The sequence below is a fragment of the Monodelphis domestica genome, chromosome 1 (genome assembly GCF_027887165.1).
Source record: "Monodelphis domestica isolate mMonDom1 chromosome 1, mMonDom1.pri, whole genome shotgun sequence".
Lineage (NCBI taxonomy): Eukaryota > Metazoa > Chordata > Mammalia > Didelphimorphia > Didelphidae > Monodelphis > Monodelphis domestica.
The window spans coordinates 394,108,978-394,128,000 of record NC_077227.1 but is presented as its reverse complement, the minus strand read 5'-3'; the positions used below and the strand labels follow the sequence as shown (position 1 = coordinate 394,128,000).

Below are 19,023 nucleotides of genomic sequence, written 5' to 3'. Positions count from 1 at the left end.
CTGATTTGCTTTGGACAACATGGGATAACACTTTTCTTGTTGTCCTCTTGATGGAGGGGTCATGAACCCATGGGAGTGAAGCCAAGCAACCCAAAGGCCTGAGGATGTCTCTAGGGCGGTCGCTCCAAGTTCTGGCACCTGCCCTGCCCCGTCCCCCAGCCCCATGGCTCCTCATTCTCACACCTGGGTCTTCCTCGTCCTCTTGCTGGGTGGGGTTTAGAGCCATGACCTGAACAGTCACTGAGTTCCGGGAGATGGTGCACCCGTGCCCTGGTGGCCACACCTTGTGAGTCTGCATATGCTTCTTGACATTTGATTTCTGTGCAAAGGCTCGGCCACAGACAATGCATTGGAAGGGTTTCTCCCCTGTGTGACTAGAAGGAGACGGAAGTCAGTCGTCAACCAACCTTTTGTCTAGGAGAGGGGTTCTGACTACTGTCAGGAGCCAGGAGAGCTCATGTCACACTCCTAGGAAGAGCCCATGAACTCGGGCAGGGCAGAGAAAACCTACACGCCAGCTATTTGTGCCCACCATGCCCGGGGCACCCACCATGGAAGGGGTGAAGGGAGAGGAAGGGTGCCTTATTTGCTCTGGGACATTGTTATCTTTTCTCAGTGCTCCAGGCAATCAGGGAAAAAGATACTGTCATTGTCAGCACTCCCTAAAGAGAGTAGGGAAGCTGGGAACAGCTGAAGCCTACCAGTCCAAAGTAGGCAGAAGGGCTGGTTCCCTCCTCGGAGATAATACCTGACCCCCTCCCGGGTACCTTCGGATGTGCTGTTGCAGGTCAAAGTTCTTGGTGAATGTCTTGTCACAGTAGGTACACTTGAGTTTCTGGCACTTGGGTTTCCCTGCAATAGAGACCGAAATGAAAGAGCAGGGAGGAATAAGGAGGAATTAGAACAGAGACAAGCAGAGGGTAGTTCTCTAAGCCTCAGCTCATCTCCAAGGCAGCAGCTGCACTAGTTGAGGCATCATGTATGAATGGGGCAAAAAGCAGACACATATTTTCATCTCCCTCTAAGGATGAAGGGACTTCAACACTGAAACCCCATCAGCAAAGCCTCTGAAAAGCATCTATCTGCACAAGGCCTCTTCCCATTTGACTTCTGCCACCCAAACTAAGGCTTCCCCACAGAAAAGGCCCCAGAGCAAGGGCTCTGAATCTCTTTTGGGTCATGGACCATTCTGGCAGTCTGGCATAGCATTATAAGGGAAACACACCGTAATGAAATATAGCTATCAAAATCTATTTTTAAGAAAAACCTAACATGGACCCCAAGGTAAGAACTCCTGCCCTAGGGCCAAAAGCTGCCCACCTCAGGTGTGTGCTAAGATTTTTAGCCAAAGAGAAACTTCCTGGTAGCTCACATCCCAGAAATAGATGTCCAATGGAAACTACCTGCCCAGCCCCTCTCCGGATCTTTCCCCATCTCTCCAACTACTAGTTAGTGCCTCCCCTCTGAGATAGCCTCCTCTGTATCCCATCTACTCTGTATACATTTGAGGGGTAGCCCTAGTTATTGGCATCTTGTGTTCCCCATTAGAATGGCATGGACTACTGTTGTCTATCTTTACATCTCAGAGGCTTGGCATAGTGCCTGGGATAGTAAACGCTTAATAAATACATATTATCTGGCTTTCTGATAACTACCAATGTGTGATTCCCAGCTTTGAGGTGTTAGGCTGATAATGAAAGCTGAATACAATTAACGATGTCATTAAATTCATGCAGTCTACACAAGATTTCTGATCATGTATCCACCTGGAAAGGTAGCCCCAGCAATCAAATGCTCAATAATCAGTATGGTTAGCCACTGACCAAGGAAGAGAGACCCAGACCTTACCTTCTTGGAGCCCACCATCAATTTTAGGGCGCTGGGTCTTCAATGTGGAAGAGGAGTTGAAAACAGCCACATTACCACTGGTGGTGTTGGTCAAGGGAGCTGGAGGGGTTGGTCCTTTGGGTTTGAAGCCCTGTTTCCCAGGGCTATACACAGGAGGGCTGGGGTACACGGGATTCTCCACACACTGGTTTGGAACCTGAAAGCACAAAGTTATTAAGGAGAGTGCCTAGTCTGAACACCTGAACCAAGGATGACGAGAGTTATAAATTTACAAATGTTAGTGCCACTGGGAAGTCAGTGACTTTGGTGAGTCCCCACCCTTCTCTGGGCCCCAAATATCCTCCTCTGAAAGACTGAGATTGATGAGATGATCAATAAAATTATTTATGAGATATCAAAATCCAACTCTATACTGCAGAACCGCATCAGAGGCTCCAAGTTAATTCTGATTTACCTAAAGTCATAAGGCACGCTAGGGACCAAGACAAAAATCTCTTCCTACTCACACCTAATCCAGGCCACTTCCACTACTCTATGCTTCTTTTATTTCAATTCCCCACGACCTCCAAGTGCCTTCTCTTCCTATGTATTTTCTTCTAGTGCCCAGCATTTAAGTCATATTATAACATGATGATGTAAAATGCTTCCTCCTACTTCATCTGAACTAGCCATGACCTGAGTGAATTCCTCCTACCTGATAATCCTGAAGGAGATTCATCCAGAGCCCCCCTCTCCCATCCATCTCAAATGATAACCCAATCTTATGTCTCCAACTCAGCACATCGCCACTGGCATCCTCTTTCCTGGTTGGCCCAGAGGAAAGGCAGATGTGAACTTCAGCAAACAGAAAACTAACATTCAAGAGACATCAACAATTTATTAGAAAATCTGGGGGAGGAAAACTTCCCCTGTGAGCCACCTGCCCCAAAGAGGACCAAGCAGAATGGAAAGAAAAAAATGTATCCCCACTGTCTTCAAAGGAACAGCTGAGGCACAATCACAGGACCACAGGGATAGAGCTGGGAGGGGCCTCAGGCCCTCTAGTCCAACCTCCCCTCTTTTCATAGATAAGGGAAAGCAAGGCCCTTGGTAGTAAAGTGACTTGACAAAGGTCACACAGGTAAGAGGCAGCTTTTGAACATTTGAACATTTGAAGGTCTTGGGGGCGTCAGAGTCAGTGCTTCTTCCATCCTGCCAAATGAAGGCTAGAGGTTCTTTAGGGCTCTTGTCTTCAGACTTGACACTAATTGTTAGCAGCCTTTTCTCCCCTAGTTCTACATTTCTGAGTTGTTCAACCTCCCACTAATACCCCAGGACAATGTTCCACTTTTCATGGAAGCAGTACATGGTCCCTTGATTGCCTCTCTTCCAGGTAGGATCCTGACAGTGTCCATTGCTTTGGATCCTTTCACCAGGAAACCCCTACAGGTGCCCTCCCTCCCTGGCTATAAAGTGTGACACGTCACCCCAGGTCCCTCTCACCATTACCTCTAGAGATGGGTAGGGCTGCATCCCCAGAGCCTGGATTTCCACCACACTGCTTCCTGCCAGGGGGGCCGTGGCATTGTAAACCTCTATTACTCCACTGCCACCGGTACTGGGACGTCCAGGAGCCCCCAGGTTCTGGGAAGGAGGAGGAGGAGGGGGAGGGGGAGGGGGCTGTGGAGGAGGAGGAGGAGGCAATGGGGGAGGTGGTGGAGGAGGTGGTGGGGGCTGGGGGAGGTAGCCAGGCCCTGAGTGCATACTCAGGCTGCTCTAGAGTGAGAAGATAAAACAGAAAATCATAAAGAAACATGGCATTAAGACTGAGTATCACCATAATATAAAAATACTTTACAGTTGTTTAGCCCTTTACAGTTTATAAAACACTTGTTTTTTTAAACCCTTGCCTTCCATCTTAGAATCAATACTGTGTGTTGGTTCCAAGGCAGAAGAGCCGTAAGGGCTAGGCAATAAGGGGTGGCAGGGGTGGGTGGGTGGGGTGTTAAGTGATTTCCTCAGCGTCACACAGTTAGGAAGTATACGAGTCAGGATTTAAACCCAGAACCTCCCATCTCTAGGCTTGGCTTTCTATCCACTGAGCCACCTAACTGCCCCCACCCCAGAATTCACTTTCATGTGAAATAACCCATTGGAGCCTCACAAGAGCCCTGTGATATAGGCAAGGGAGACATTACTATCACCTCCATTTTAGGGACTGGGAAACTGAAGTTTGGAGAATCTAAATGACTTCATCATATGACACATATCACATCTCTTCCAACCCAGAGACCAAACTCACTCATGTGAAAAGCAGTATTTGGGCAGTAGGTTCAGCAGAACAAGCTGAAAGGGAGATCATGAAATAAAACTGGATTTGTGCTCAGGACAGAAATGGCCCTTTACTGCTTTTCCTTCTGACAGCGGTTGGCTAAACCACTGCTTTGAGTCCCCAGAGATCCATCCCAGGGTGTGCCTTCCTGGCTCCAGGCCTGGCAACAACTCTCTCTCTCTCACCAATGGCAGCCTACATTAAAGTCTGGCAGGGCCTTTTAAACTGTAACTGCCTTTTCATTTTATAGAGTTTGGTTTGCAATTTCTCTGACCCTTCTTTTATGACACATAAAAGATAGAAAGGATGTGTTTGCTTCTTAGAATTTTCTAACTGCAAGTGCCATCTTTCCTCTTTAAATGCAAAGGAATGAATATTATACGGAAAAATAATATACACATACACATTTATACACAGCTATATTAATACTTGAGGCCTTTCCCCCTACATCTGAGTCTTTGTGTATTAGATATTTATTCCCCTACCCCCTAGAGAATCTAAATTAGCAACTCTATGTGAAATCCCAAGAGACAAAGCTCTAAGCACATCCATCTGAGGGCCTTTTATTCACACTTGAGAGGACCACTCAAGGCCATCAGTGACCTGGCAATTTAGAAGCAGAAGTCTCTGGGAAGTGCATACCCCATATTAATTGGTTGCTTTCGTGTATATCCATGTAGTTTTCATTGCTTCTTGGTTTCTTTTTCTTTCAGCCCTAAAAGCAGCCAAGAAATTCTTTCCCTGACTCCCCAATTGTAACTTTAAAAAAAAGTGTCCCCCTAGGCCCACATAGTCCCATAGCACTTGGGATTATAAGTAAGATCCTTTGCATCCTCTTTGTTAGCCAACCTGGAATAGATGGGGGTCATTCCAATTCTATCACAACCAATTAGAGAACTCAAAATTCAAAGGTAACAATCTTGCTCCCCACAAATCGCTGTTATCAAACTCCTCAAGCAGAGAGAATATCCCTGACTCAAATCAGAGGAGGGGACTTTTTTGTATAAAAAAGGAATCTTTGAAAGGCCTTTAGGGAGCTACACAGGTTTGGAGAACTGTAGTATACCATTCCTGAGACCTCAGTCAGCTATACAGAATATCTTTTATTAAGTCTCTTTTGAAAACAATTCTTTGTCATAAAGGGTGGTTCTCCAGGAGTGGGAGAGTGGAATACAAGGGAAATTTGAGCAATATAAAAACAAAAGATATATTTGGGTACAGGGCTTTCATTCATTTATTTATTTATAGTTATTTTCCCATGGTTCCATGATTCATGTTGTCTCCTTCTCCCCTTTCCTTCCCTCTCCCAGAGCTGACGAGCAATTTCACTAGGTTATACATATATTATCACTTGATACCTATTTCCATATTATTCATTTTTTGACAATACTGTAATCTTTTAAAACCAATGCTCTACATCATATACTCATATGGACATGTGACAAATCATATGCTTTTCTTCTGTGAAAAACAATAGATATTAATAAAAATTTATCTGAAATTTATTTTATGTGTTTACTTGGATACTCATGTGAGAATTTTCTCCTTTTCCTTTCCTACAGCAGAAACTATGTTGCCACACTCAGAGAACTTTGCTGCCAAATGTAGGATCTGAAATGGGAAAACTGCTAAGTATCCCAAGAAGTCACACAGAGTTCAAATTGCTACAGTAACAGACTCTAATTTAAGGTCTTAGAACCTGCCTAAATTATAGGTGATCAGAATTATTCAGATGGGAGAAAATAAGAACAAATCATTCTTTATTTTTCACCAAGATCTTTGGAAAAATGCAGCCAGCTTATAAGTTAGAGCATGAACCAAAACAATAAACAAATTTAATTTTATGAAGAAGCTGTGCCATACAGTGACATGGATTCTCCTTACCTGCACAGGTGGCTGAACAGGAGGCTGCACAGGGGGCATTGGCTGATCCAGTGATGTAAAGGCTGACATGGCAGACATCAGCACTTCATCACTCACCAAAATATTCCCTTGTACCAGAGTCTGGATCAGAGGGGATGGGGGGACTGTAATGTATGTAGAGATTTGCTGTAAGAACGCACACAAGAACTAGATGTTAAACAAGAAGAAATCTCCAACACTGGAAAGAACCCAAAGCCCTATCTCTGATCTATCTGAATCTCTCTCTTTTCCTAGCTCAGAGAGACGATGCTGATGAAGAATACAAATTTCCCTGTTCAGAGATACTGGTGAAGAGTACAAATTCCCCTGTTCAGAGTGTGATCATCTAATAATAAAAATAACTGATTTTATAAAGCATGTTGAAATTTCCAGATTCTCTTTATATTGTTTCTTATCCATGATAAATTCTAGACTTTCATTTGCTTTCATAATAAATAGATGGCACAGAAAGGTTTACTGAAAGTTAAGCAATACGGGGGCCTTTCCAACCTCTCCACTCTCCCCATTTTATAGATAAGAAAACTGAGGCCCAGGGAAGTTAAGTGACTTAGAAAGAGTCATATAGAAAGCAACTGTGAAATTGAAATCTTGATCATCCTGACTCTAAGAGCAGAATTCTTTTTTTTTCCTTTTTTTATCGTCATGCAGTACACACTTCCATAATGGTCACTGTTGTAAGAGTAGTCATACATAATCAAAACCAAAAATACACTGATGTGAAAGACAACTCCAACAGTTCTTTCTCTGGAGGTGGATAGCATTTCCTGTCATAAGTCTTTCAGGACTGTAAGATCAAAATTCTAATTTCTACACCATACCATCACTAATAGGATAAGGATATACTTTCCACAGACAAAATAAGAACACAAGATAGTTACAAAGAATAAAATGACAAAACACTAATTTAATCTACTTTCCTTTTCTATGTTTCACTAATCCCTACAAAAGACAGAAGTTGCCTCTCATCAACCATGTACCTGAGGGAGATATTCATAATCCTCCAAAGATACTAATCTCTATTTTCATTAAAACAAAACAAAACAATCCAACAAACTAAATTTAGGACTGAGCCACAGAGGACTTTTCCTAATGCTCCATCAAAGACAGACTTAACTATCCCTTCTTACAGTCTAAGAAGCTCTACTCTCTCAAAAAGAAGTAAAGACATAATTAATATGATGATGATAATGATAGCAATAGCTAGCATTTCTTATAGTCCCTACCATTTGCCAGATGGGTGTGACAGGGGATAGAGTTCTGAGCCTCAGGTCAGGAAGATTCATCTTCCTGAGTCCAAATGTGGCCTCAGACACTTATTAGCTGTGTGACCCTGGGCAAGTCACTTAACTCTATTTGCCTCTGTTTCCTCATCTGTCAAATGAACTAGAGAAGGCAATGGCAAAGCACTTCAATATCTTTGACAAGAAAACCCCAAATGGGGTCACAAAGAGTCCAACATGAGGGGGCAGCTGGGTGGCTCAGTGGATGGAGAGCCAGGCCCAGAGACAGGAGATCCTGGGTTCAAATCTGACCTTAGACACTTCCTAGCTTAGTAACCCTGGGCAAGTCACGTAACTCCCATTGCCCAGCCTTTACCACTCTTCTGCCTTGGAACAAGTACACAGTATGGATTCTAAGATGGAAGGTACGGGTTTAAAACAAACAAACAAAAAGAGTCCATCATGACTAAACAACAACCATGTGCCAGGAGCTATACTAAGTACTTTATAAATATTATCTCATTTGATCCTAACAACAACACTAGGATGTAGATGCTGCTATTATCCCCATTTTACAGTTGAGAAAACCAAGGCAAAAAGAAGTTAAGTACTTGACTAGGGTCATACTGCTACTAAGTATCTGAGTTCAGGTCTTCCTGACTCCAGGCCTAGAACTCTACCCTATATTTTTGCCATATGAACAGAGAAGTTCGCTTCCTCTACTAACAAAAGCAAGCAATAGGCAGTTCTGCTCATGAAACCACCCTCATTTGGTATCATAATCTACTGTCAGCCAAACTCTAACATTCAATCGGCCAACTCTGGGAATTTCTGTTCTTTGAACAAGTGACAAAAAAAGTTTTTTAAAGACACAATCAACTTTAATTGGGTTCAAAATACAAAGTTTTAAGGAGGAAGATGCCTGACCAAAGACCCAGATCTTTAAAATTCTCATGGAGCTGAGATCTGTTTGCAGCTTGACAGTCCAAGTATGGTAATGTTACTATTACAGTGTGAACCTACAGGAAAAGAGAAGCTAAATGAGAAAAGTCTATTTTCATTATTTTAGCCAAAAGAAAAAAGCAAAAAAAAATGAAGACAATTCCCTTCCTTTAGAATGTTTTGTAGCTTTAAGATTTTCTTTCTGAGAAGCCAGCACCTCTCTGATTTTTTTTTTTTTGAGTCTGGGTCTCTATCACACCCAGGTTGGAAATAAGGTGATCATTCAAGGGCCAATCCCAAGGCTGACTGACATAGAAACTTTGACCTGCTCTGTTTCGAACCTGGGACAGTTCACCTCCCACAGGCAGCCTGGTGTCCTTCCATCTCTCAAGAGTTCATCATATTGGTGTCAGATGTGCTGAGAATACTCAATCACTTTTAGTTCTCCTGTAGCTCAGAACTCCCCAAATCAGATAATCCACCAGCCTTAGCCTCCTCAAGAACCAAAGAATTCAAATATGTGGCATTACACAGAGCACTAATGTTTCATTTAAAAAAATGTTTTTAGTTGATCAAGTACAATGAAACCAATCCAGGACACTGATTACACCAAAAAACAGTGTCTCAAAACCACTTTTTGGTCTAATGCAAAATTCTAAAACAATGTCCAGCTTCAATTTGAAGATGTAGTTACCCACTTGTCAGGTGGGTAACTAAACATTTAGTTTGTAATTTAATTAAACATTTAGAATGTATTTCTAAGATATCAATACAAAGAAATCAATAGCACACAGCCTACAAACTGTACACGGTGAAAGGACATGGATGTCATTCTATGGTCCTCAGAAATGGAAGTTAAAGTTACTGATAATAGTATTGAATATCATAGTTGCTCCCTTATACATGGAGAATGGATTTCCTTGTATTCTTTTTGTTAACACTCAGAAACCCCTTTTGCAAAAAAAAAAAATCACAATTCTTTATAATAAGAGATAGGAAATGGAATTAGCAGACCCGGGGAATAACCTGGAGACAACTCTCCTGAGATTTTTTCTTGCTATTGCATTCTTGTGGGTACATCTCAACTCCCCCAGGTGTTGCCAACATATATGTAGTATGATTTTACTTTTAGAATAGAGAATGGAAAGGGACAGCAGCTGAAGCCTGAGCCCTTGGAAACTTTGCCAATTAATCCAGCATTCTGAGAAGGGGCCCCCTCTCCCCTGTGGATCTCTTCCAACATTTCCTGTGGGTTGGACTGAAGCTTTCCATAGCTGCTGCCTCCCCCTGCTCCCTCCCCCAGTCCTAGTGCTAAAGAAGTCCCACATTCCTCATGGTTACCTGGCGATTGGCTGGTGGAGCCTGCTGCACAGATGTGACAGAGGGAGCATAGATGCTATTGGTGGCCAGGGAGACAGCAGCCAGAGCAGGCGCACTCCCTTGACACTGCTCCCGCTTGTGGGTCATGAAAGCTGGTAATGAGTTGAATTGCTTTTTGCACTTCCCACAGAGAAAGACATCTTCATCATCTATAAGTCAAACAGGAAGGGAGTAGTAACAGAGTGACAGAAAGTGGAAAATAATATGCCAGAGAAAATGGCAGACAGAAGAAGGAAGAGGGCTAATATCTGATTTCAGAATAGCCTTGTGTTTCACATCTGTGATCAGGAAGGTCAAATGAAATCACTAGACACATCAATGAATGAAAAGACATTCACAGAGCACAAACAATATATGGAGTATGCTAGGTGCTCTGGAATAAGAGTATCTGCCCTCAGGGAGTTGATACACTCTCTCTCTCACATATATATAGTTGGGGAGAGAATATTGATCAAAACTTGATTAAACAGCTACTAGACACAAAGAATGAAAAAGGATATAATGCAACGAACATTTGTTGAGTGATTGCTGTGCAGAGTACCTATTGTAGACACAAAGGGGAGAAACAGGACACAATCTCTGCAATTAAAGCACATACATTCTAGTTACAAAGGTTCTAAAACAGAAAAACAAAAAATGCATAATATTAAGTAAATGTATTAGTGAGTTACAAAAAATAAAACACCACATGAAGTCTGTTATATTGCACCATGGGAGGCCCAATGTGATAAAGGTTACAAGGACATATAAAGCCCCAAGGAGACATCATGAAACTTATAATAAGTCTAGTTGGATAGATAAGATGTCCACAGATAACTACAATACAAAATAAAATCTAGGTGATATAGAAGGGTGATGAGTTCATAAGAGGGAAGGCTTCTGGCTAGGACAATATAAAGCTAAATGTTAAAGGACCTGACTTGTGAGTAGTGGGTTCCACTTCCTTCCTTCCAACACTAGTTGAAAGTTCATTCAATCTCAGCATAGTGAACTAGACAAGACTTTGGGGATCACATAATTCAACTCCTTTATTTTACAATACAGAAACTGTAGCAGGGGTGGGGTAGGAGTGGAGAGGAATGACTTGCCCACATGGGTAGTTAAGAAGCCACGTCAGAATTTAAACTTGAGCTCTCTGCCTTCCAAACCAGTGCTCATGGAGACCGAATTTTTGGAGTCAGCTTTCCCACTGACTATCTAATGTCTAGCAAGTTTTTTGCCCTGTCTGGGTTTTGGATTTCCTATGTGCAAGATGGAAAGAATGCCCAGTCTGTCCACATATCAGGCACCTCAGGAAGATGAGTGAGAAACTGCTACTAAAGATCTTTATGGGGTCTCTGAATAGGGCATTTTCAATGTGTAACAGGAACACTATTGTTCGATCCATGTACACAGATCATATTTTCTTAGCATTAAGTGATCCAGAAAGCCTGTCTAAATATCTAAGTTAAAAAACAAAACAAAACAAAAAACCCTATGGGACAGTGAAGGACTGAAAAAGAGGGAAGACCTGGGAAGAATAAAAGGGGAGAAGGATGAGAACCTGGTGGTGGAGGGGGGAAAAAGGAGTCTCCTTTAGATAATGGTGTGTAGGAAGAAGTTGGAGAAGCGCTATTAAACATTACTTGTCTCCTTTTCTAGTCCACTCTCCATACAGCTGCTAAAATAGGATTGCTAAAGCATAAATCTGAGCAGAGCAGAATCATCAGTGGTTCCCTCTTGCCTTTAAGAGGAAATACAAACCTTTCAGCTAGAAATTGAGTCTGGCTCCAGTCTGAGTCCAGTCTGCCTTTCCAGGCCTATTGTAAATTATTGCCCTTCACACGCTCTCCAGGAAAACTGGCCTAATTTCTGCTCTCCACCTTGTACTTTTGTATAAGTCGCCAACATGCTCCTTATGAAGTCTACCTCTTAGAACCCTTAGTTCTTTTCAAGGCTTAGCTCAAGTGCCACCTTTTCCAGGAAGCCTTTTCTAGTTCTCCTAATTGTCAGGACTCTCTCCCACCTCTGATTAACTTTTACAATAGGACCTCATTTTACATGAACTCAACACATTCAAATTCAGGTACTTATGATTAGAAATAGAAAAAAAAATAAAGGCAGAAAAACACATAAAATAAAAATGTTTAATTATGTTCTAAATCTGGGCCATTCTCAAGTCCTGAAACAACTTGCCCAATCACAATCATTCTCACTCCAAGAAGCCTTAGTGTAAGACACTATATTGTTTTTTTTTAATCTTTACTTTCTTACCAATACCATGTATTGGTTCTAAGGCAAAAAACAGGTAAGTGTGAGGCAATGGGGATTAAGTGATTTGCTCAGGGTCACACAGCTGGGGAATGTCCAGATTTGAGCCCAGGTTCCCCTCACACACACACTGGCTCTCTATCCACTGAGCCACCTAGCTGTCCCATCTTTACTTTGTTTTGCACTTTAAATCAGTCTTTGTTCAGAGTAACAAATCCTGTCCCTGCCAGAGCAGTGCTTCTATTTGTTTCAAATAACCCAGGTCTGTTTAATCTGCATTATTCATGTGTTTATTTTTTAAAATTATCTGCATTATTCACGTGTCATTTTTATTAAAAATGTGTGATGGGTGTGCTGGATAAGAAATACCTATTAAATAATGGGGTCCACTATTATGCACCATTTTTGACTTCCAAGAAGGGTTTTCAAAGTTAAAAGGAGGTCCTACCATACTAACTTAATTGTTCAGACAGTTTCTCCCCCCAATTAGTGCATTAGTTCCCTCAGGGCAGGGATTGCTTTTCATTTTGTCTTTGTATCCCTAGGAACCTGCATAGTACCAGGCATAAAATATAAAACAGATAAATAACAATACTATTATAATATTAAAGATTAAAATTATAATATTCAATAATAAATATAATTAATAAAACTGCAGAAACAAATTGTTTCTTAAATTGTATGGTTGTGATTTGGGGGGCAGGGGCTGGAGTTATCCCACACAAAGTGTAGTTGATGGTAGGACCTTAGAAGAGACTCACCTAGGGACTGGATGGTGGCAGGTGTGTTGACACTCTGAGGAGTTGGGTCAGGAACTGCCCCTTGACCATCCCATAGCGACTGAACTGCCAGGACTGTCTGGTTATCTATTCCTGAAGAGAAAAATACAGACAGCCACATGACCAAAGACAAAAAGGAAGGTCCCATGAACCCCAGGAAATGTTGTCTGCAGCTCTTTGGGGAGCATAAGGAATTGTTAGCAAAATAGACAACTACTGTCTAAATAAACTGGGTACATGACTGTAATGAAACATTATGCCATAAAGGATGATAATATTAAGAATGCAAGAAAATACTGATACAGAATGGAGTGAGCAGAAACTGGAGAATAATTTACATAATAACAACATCATAAAGAAAACAATTGTAAAAGACTTAAGAAATTGATCAATGGAATGACCAACTAGGATTCTAGAGAAATGACAAAGCATGCCACTCAGCTCTTGACAGAGAAGTGATAAGATCAAGATGAAAATTAAGATACATTTTTGGCCACAGTCAATATAAGAAGTTTTGTTTGACTGTAAATGGCATAGCTGCTTTATAAGGGATAAGTTTTTCTTTTATTTCTTTTCCCCCTTAATGGAGAGAATGGGATCAAGGAGTTGAATTGGCAAGGGTAGCAAAAAGAAAAAGAAAAGAAAGAAGTGTCCAAGGCAGCCAGGTGGCTCAATGGATAGAGCCTCAGACCTTGGGACAGGAAGGCCTGGGTTCATATCTGGCCTCACAGGTCTTAGCTGTGTGACCCTAAGCAAATCACTTCACCTTCATTGCTGAGGTTTAAAAAAAAGAAAAGGAAATGTGGAAAATATCATTAATTTATACAAAATGAAGTAATCAGAAACAGGAGAATAAGATATAAAATAACTCTAACATAGAAATTAACTCTGTAATCATAATGATAAAACTTGACCCCAGAGAAGAAAGAAGAAAATGTATCTTTTGTCCTTCTTTTCATTAGTGGAGGCCTAGGGGTGTGGAATAGTATACATACTGTCAAATTTGGTTGATATCAATAGTTTTGCCACTATGCTTCTTTTAAAAAAATTTTATTTTTATTGTCATGCAAGACACACTTCCATATTGGTAATCACTGTAAGGGCATACTCACATATAACCAAAACCCCAAAATAAAACTAAAAATACACTGATGCAAAAAAACAATTCCAACAGTTCTTTCTCCAGAGGTAGATAGCATTCCCCATCCTAAGTCTTTTAGGATTGTCCCAGATCATTGCACTACTGAGAGTAGCCAAGTTTTCACAGGTAATCATCATCTAGTACTGCTGTTACTGTGTACAATGTTCTCCCAGGTGTTTGTTTTGCTCTGCATCAGTTCCTGAAGATCTTTCCAGCTTTTTCTAAAATCATCTTGCTTATCATTCCTTATAGCGCAATAGTATTAAATCACCATTGTATACCACAATTTGTTCAGTCATTTCCCAACTAATGGACAGCCTCCCAACTTCTATTTCTTTGCTACCACAAAAAGAACTACTATAAATATTTTTGTACAGTAGGTCTTTTCCCCTTTTTTATTATCTCTTTAGGAAACAGACCCAGTAGTGGCATTACTGGATCAAAAGAAGCCAACATACTTCTTCTCCATTCCACTTTCTTTTTCATTCTTTGGTATAAGGGATGGCTCTCTTGGAAGGAATTATAGCAGGGGAGAATTTTTTTTTAAACCCTTACCTTCCATGTTAGACTCAATACAGTATATTGGTTCCAAGGCAGAAAGGTGATAAGGGTTAAGTAATGGGGGTTAAGTGACTTGCCCACGGTCACACAGTTAGGAAGTGTCTGGGGCCAGATTTGAACCTAGGACCTCCCATCTCTAGGTCTGGCTCTCAATCCACTGAGCCACTCAGCTACCCAAGGAGGGAATATTTTTTGTAACAAAAATTGTATAAAAACAAGTTAGCAATAATTTTTTTAAATAAAAGCCCTTACCTTCCATCTTGGAATCAATACTGTGTATTGGTTCCAAGGCAGAAGAGCAGTAAGGGCTGGGCAATGGTGGTTAAGTGACTTGTCCACGGTCACATAGCTGGAAAGCAACTGGGGCCAGATTTGAACCTAGGACTTCCCATCTCTAGGCCTGGCTCTCAATCCCCTGATAATTTTTTTTTTAAGAAATCCTGAACAGCCAGTTTCTCCAGCAAGACAGATGCTCCCCCAGCAGCCAACCCAGTGTTCACATCATCCAGACCCTCAGGGCCTATGCCGCCAAGGTTTCATCATTCTTGGACTCAGGAACAAGTTCTCTTCATTATGGATTGAGTGGGAACTGCACAATTCTTTCCTTGTTTCCCGTCCCCTCCATTTTTTTTAACTGCTGGGTATGATTTGGATTTATGGTTACATTTTCTCTCAAAAAAGCCAGTTTCTTTCTTGTCCACATCCCACCCCACAGGAAAGACTTCATGCAAAATATGGTACAAAAACTATATCTTAAAAAAAGTGAGGGACTCTAAAGAGGAAGTAAAGAGTGAGTGTATTCCAGGCATGGGGAGATGGCCAGTATAAAGGCCCATCGAGGCTGTGATGAAAAGTGGGGGCCAGGATATATATATATATGTATGTATACACGCACGTGCACATGTACACGAACACACACACACACACACACAGCTTTAAAAAAGAAATAGAATAGTTTCTATTTTATCTAGAGGCAACAGAAAGCCACCGGAGTTGCTTAAGTCACAAAGGAGTCACATGGCCAGATTCATGCTCAAGGAAATTTCTTTTGGCAGAATATACAGCATAGACTGGAATTGTAAGGCATCTGAAGCAGGGAGACCAATTAGAATGCTGTTGAGGTGATAAGAGCTTGAACCAAGGTGGTAACTGTCAGAGGAGAAAAACAGCAAAATTTGGCCACTGATTAGGGTGAGAGAGAGTGGAGAGTGTAGGATAATGCCAAGATTATGGACCTGGAAGACTGGAAAAATAGTGGTACTTTCAAAAGAAGGAGAAAATTTTGGAAGAAGATGTTTAAGTGGAAAGATAATGAGCTCATTTGTAGACATGCTGAATTTAAATAACTCTGGGAAATCTAGTCTGAAACATCTAATAAGCAATTGGTGATAAGGGCCTGAAGCTCAGGGAAGAGACTAGAGACAATGTCAATCTGGGAGTCATCTGCATGGAGGTGATAGTTGAACCCTGAGGAGGTTACTCAAAAGGGGAAAAGAAAAGGAGGCCCACAGTGATGGGAGTAAGATACGGATGATGAACCAGCTAAGGAGGCAAAAGGAGTAGATAGGCAGGTAGGTGAACCAGGAGAGTAGAGGTCACAAAAACCCAGAGAAGAAAAAGCAGATGAGAGAGGGCAGGGTAACAGTATCAAATGTAGCAGATGTGCCTTGGAAAACCCCTCCTTAATATCTACCTTCCTGTCTCCTCAGTCATCAAAATCTGATAATCAGAATTAAACTGGGGGTTTCAGCTAAACTGGCAACAAACACTCTCCAGAAAGAGGAAAGCTTCAGGCAATTCATCTTAAGGAATTTTACTCGTCAAACTACCATGAACAATAATACTCTTTCCCCTATACGAAACGGAGATAGACTTCTTGACTGCCTAAATCCAAATTAGAAATCAGGAGGCTCCAAAACGTCTGAGATTGTTTATAAAGGGCACATACCAGAACTAAGCAGAAACTAACACTCCAGGCCAAATGAGGGCTCAATGTGAAACATCAAACTGAGTGTTTGAGTTTCTAATTTTGGAGTTACCTATGTATTCCTGGACAAGTCCTTCAGTTTCACCATCTCTAAAAATCAAGTTTATTCTGGAAAATAATTTGGAATTATACTAAGAAAGTGACCAAGATGTCCATATTCTTTGACCCAGAGATCCCACTACTAAGTATATAACCCAAGGAGATTAAACATGAAATGAAGGTACCATAGACACCAAAATATTTTTTGTGGTCCTTTTGGAAGAGCAAAAATTGATAACAAAAGGGGGCAGCTGGGTGGCTCAGTGCATTGAGAGCCAGGCCTAGAGATGGGAGGTCCTGGGTTCAAATCTGGCCTCAGACATTTCCCAGCTGAATGACCCGGCAAGTCACTTGACCCCCATTGCCTAGCCCTTACCACTCTTCTGCCTTGGAGCCAATAAACAGTATTGACTCTAAGACAGAAGTAAGGGTTTAAAAAAAAATGATAATAAAATAGATGTCCATCTGCTAAACATATTATGGTACATGAATGTAGTGGAATATTACTGGACCACAAGAAACAAAACTATGAAGATTACTGAGAGACCTTATATGAATAATGCAAACTGAAGTAAGCAGAACCACCAAAATAAGATACACAAGGACAACAATATAAATGCAAAGGATAAAAAAAAACCCAAAACAACAACAACAACAACAAAAACAAACCCCAAAACTATGTAATTTAATGACCAAACTTGGCAGAGGCAGGAAACCATGAGTATAAAATACGGAATTCTACAGGATTTAGCTGATGGGTTTGTTAGTTTAGCTGAACTGCTTTTCCACTTCTTTCCTTTTTTGGGGGGGGGGTTGGTTATAAGAGACAGCATTCTGGAGAAAGAGGAAAGGATGTTAAGGGGCATGGAGGTGAATAGATTGCCAAGCCTGGAATCAAGAGGACCTAGGTTTAAATTTGGCCTTAGATACTTCCAAGCTGTATGACCCTGGTGAAGTCACTTACCCCCCATTGTCTAGCTCTTACTATTCTTCTGCCTGGAAACTAATACTTATATCTATTCTAAGTCAGAAGTTAAGGAAAGAGAAAAGGATATATAAAGGACTGAAACAATGGGAAAGGATTAATTTAAGCACTTATTATGTGCCAAATAAGCACTGTACTATTAGTTACGAATTCAAACAGAAAAAATGAGATAGTCCTTTGCACTCAAGCAGTTGACACTAAAGGGAGGTGAGGGACAATGACACAAAAGAATTAATGCTCTTGGAGGGCAGGGACAGTTTTTACCTTTTTTTTGTATCCCCAGTTTGATTGATTATGGAATACTGCAGTTAGCATTCTACTTGACTGTGTTGAAATGGAATTTTTTCCCCTTCCTCTTTTTTTTTTTTAGTTTTTTATTATAAAAGATGTTTTTCTGGATGGGGATGGAAAGAAAAACACAGTAGTAAATGTAAAAGCATAGGAGATCAATAAAAAATAATTTTTTTAAGAGAGGAAAAAAAAGAGTTCAGTAAGGCTAACAGAATAAATCAGCCAAATCTCACAGTACTTGCAATATTCCACCCTCACTGTTTCTGCAGAGGAAAAAGGTGTATTTTCTCCTTTTTCCTTTGGAGTTGAGCTTTGTCATTATAATTACAAAGCATTGTTTCAAGTTTTTTTGTTCTTTCCATTTAAAATGTTGTAGACATTGTTTCTTGGTTCTGTTACTTGACTTTGTATCTGTTCATATAAATCTCGTGTTTCTTTGAATTTTTCACATTCACTATTTCTGTAAAAAAATGTATTGACGTATTTTTATAACACCTAAAATTCCCACTATATTTATTCCCCTAGCCCTTCCCTTATAATAGACCTATCCCTTATAATAAAGAAAAAAGTTCCACAAAACTAGTGAACCTAGCAAAAAAGTTTGATATTATAATGTATCATATCAATCAATCATAAAACATTTATTAAGAACTTGCTAAGTCCCAGGTACTATGATAAGTACTGGGGATAGAAGGAAAGGTAAAATAAAAGTCTATACAGAGTAGCTGGGGAGATAATCTCAGAAGAAAGGTGCTAAAGGGTAGAGAGACCAAAAAGGGCTCTAACAGATGGTGGGATTTGAGCTGAGACTTGAAGGAAACCAAGAAATTAAAGAGTCTGAGGTGAAGGGCACTAGACATGGGAGATAGTGAATGCAACAGCACAGATTTGAGAGATGAGCATGGTGTTCAAGGAACAGCAAAGAGGGCTGTGTAGATGGATCATTGAGTGAAAGAAAATTAAGTGTAAGAAGATTAGACAGGTAAGGAGAGGCCAAGTTATGAAGAATTTTAAATGTAAAAGGATTTTGTATTAGATCCTAGAATAGGGAGTCACTAAAGTTTCCTGAGTAAGGACAGTCATATGATCAGACATATGCTTTATGAAAATCACTTTGGTAGCTGAATAGGGGACAGTCTGGACTGGGGTAAAGCCTGAAGTACAGAGGTGAATTAGAAAGATATTGTAATACTCTAGGCAGGAGGGATTGAAGGTCTGAACTATGGTGGAGGCTGTATGAATGGAAAGAAGGAAATTAATAGGAGAGATGAGAGAAGAAATATCAATATTTGGCAAGTGATTTGATATGTAGGGCAAGGGAGAGTAAGGAGTCAAGAATAACACCAAGGGTGAATGGGAATATAGT

General features: G+C 40.8%; 1 protein-coding gene across 3 annotated transcripts in view; it reads right to left on the bottom strand.

The window, feature by feature from the left end:
• The window catches only part of ZNF341 (zinc finger protein 341), a 45,739-nt gene that overhangs the window by 13,537 nt on the left and 13,179 nt on the right, over positions 1-19,023 (bottom strand). For 2 of the 3 annotated variants that reach the window (XM_056811763.1, XM_056811762.1), the window contains 7 exons: positions 12,636-12,746; positions 9,586-9,773; positions 6,044-6,208; positions 3,337-3,603; positions 1,849-2,044; positions 768-852; positions 184-374 (listed from right to left, as the gene is read on the bottom strand). In XM_056811763.1, coding sequence (XP_056667741.1) covers positions 184-374; positions 768-852; positions 1,849-2,044; positions 3,337-3,603; positions 6,044-6,208; positions 9,586-9,711 — 1,030 coding nt within the window. In that variant the 5' untranslated portion in view covers positions 9,712-9,773; positions 12,636-12,746. Of the gene's footprint in view, positions 1-183; positions 375-767; positions 853-1,848; positions 2,045-3,336; positions 3,604-6,043; positions 6,209-9,585; positions 9,774-12,635; positions 12,747-19,023 lie in introns of those variants that run through there. The other variant, XM_007474209.2, reaches the window with a different exon arrangement.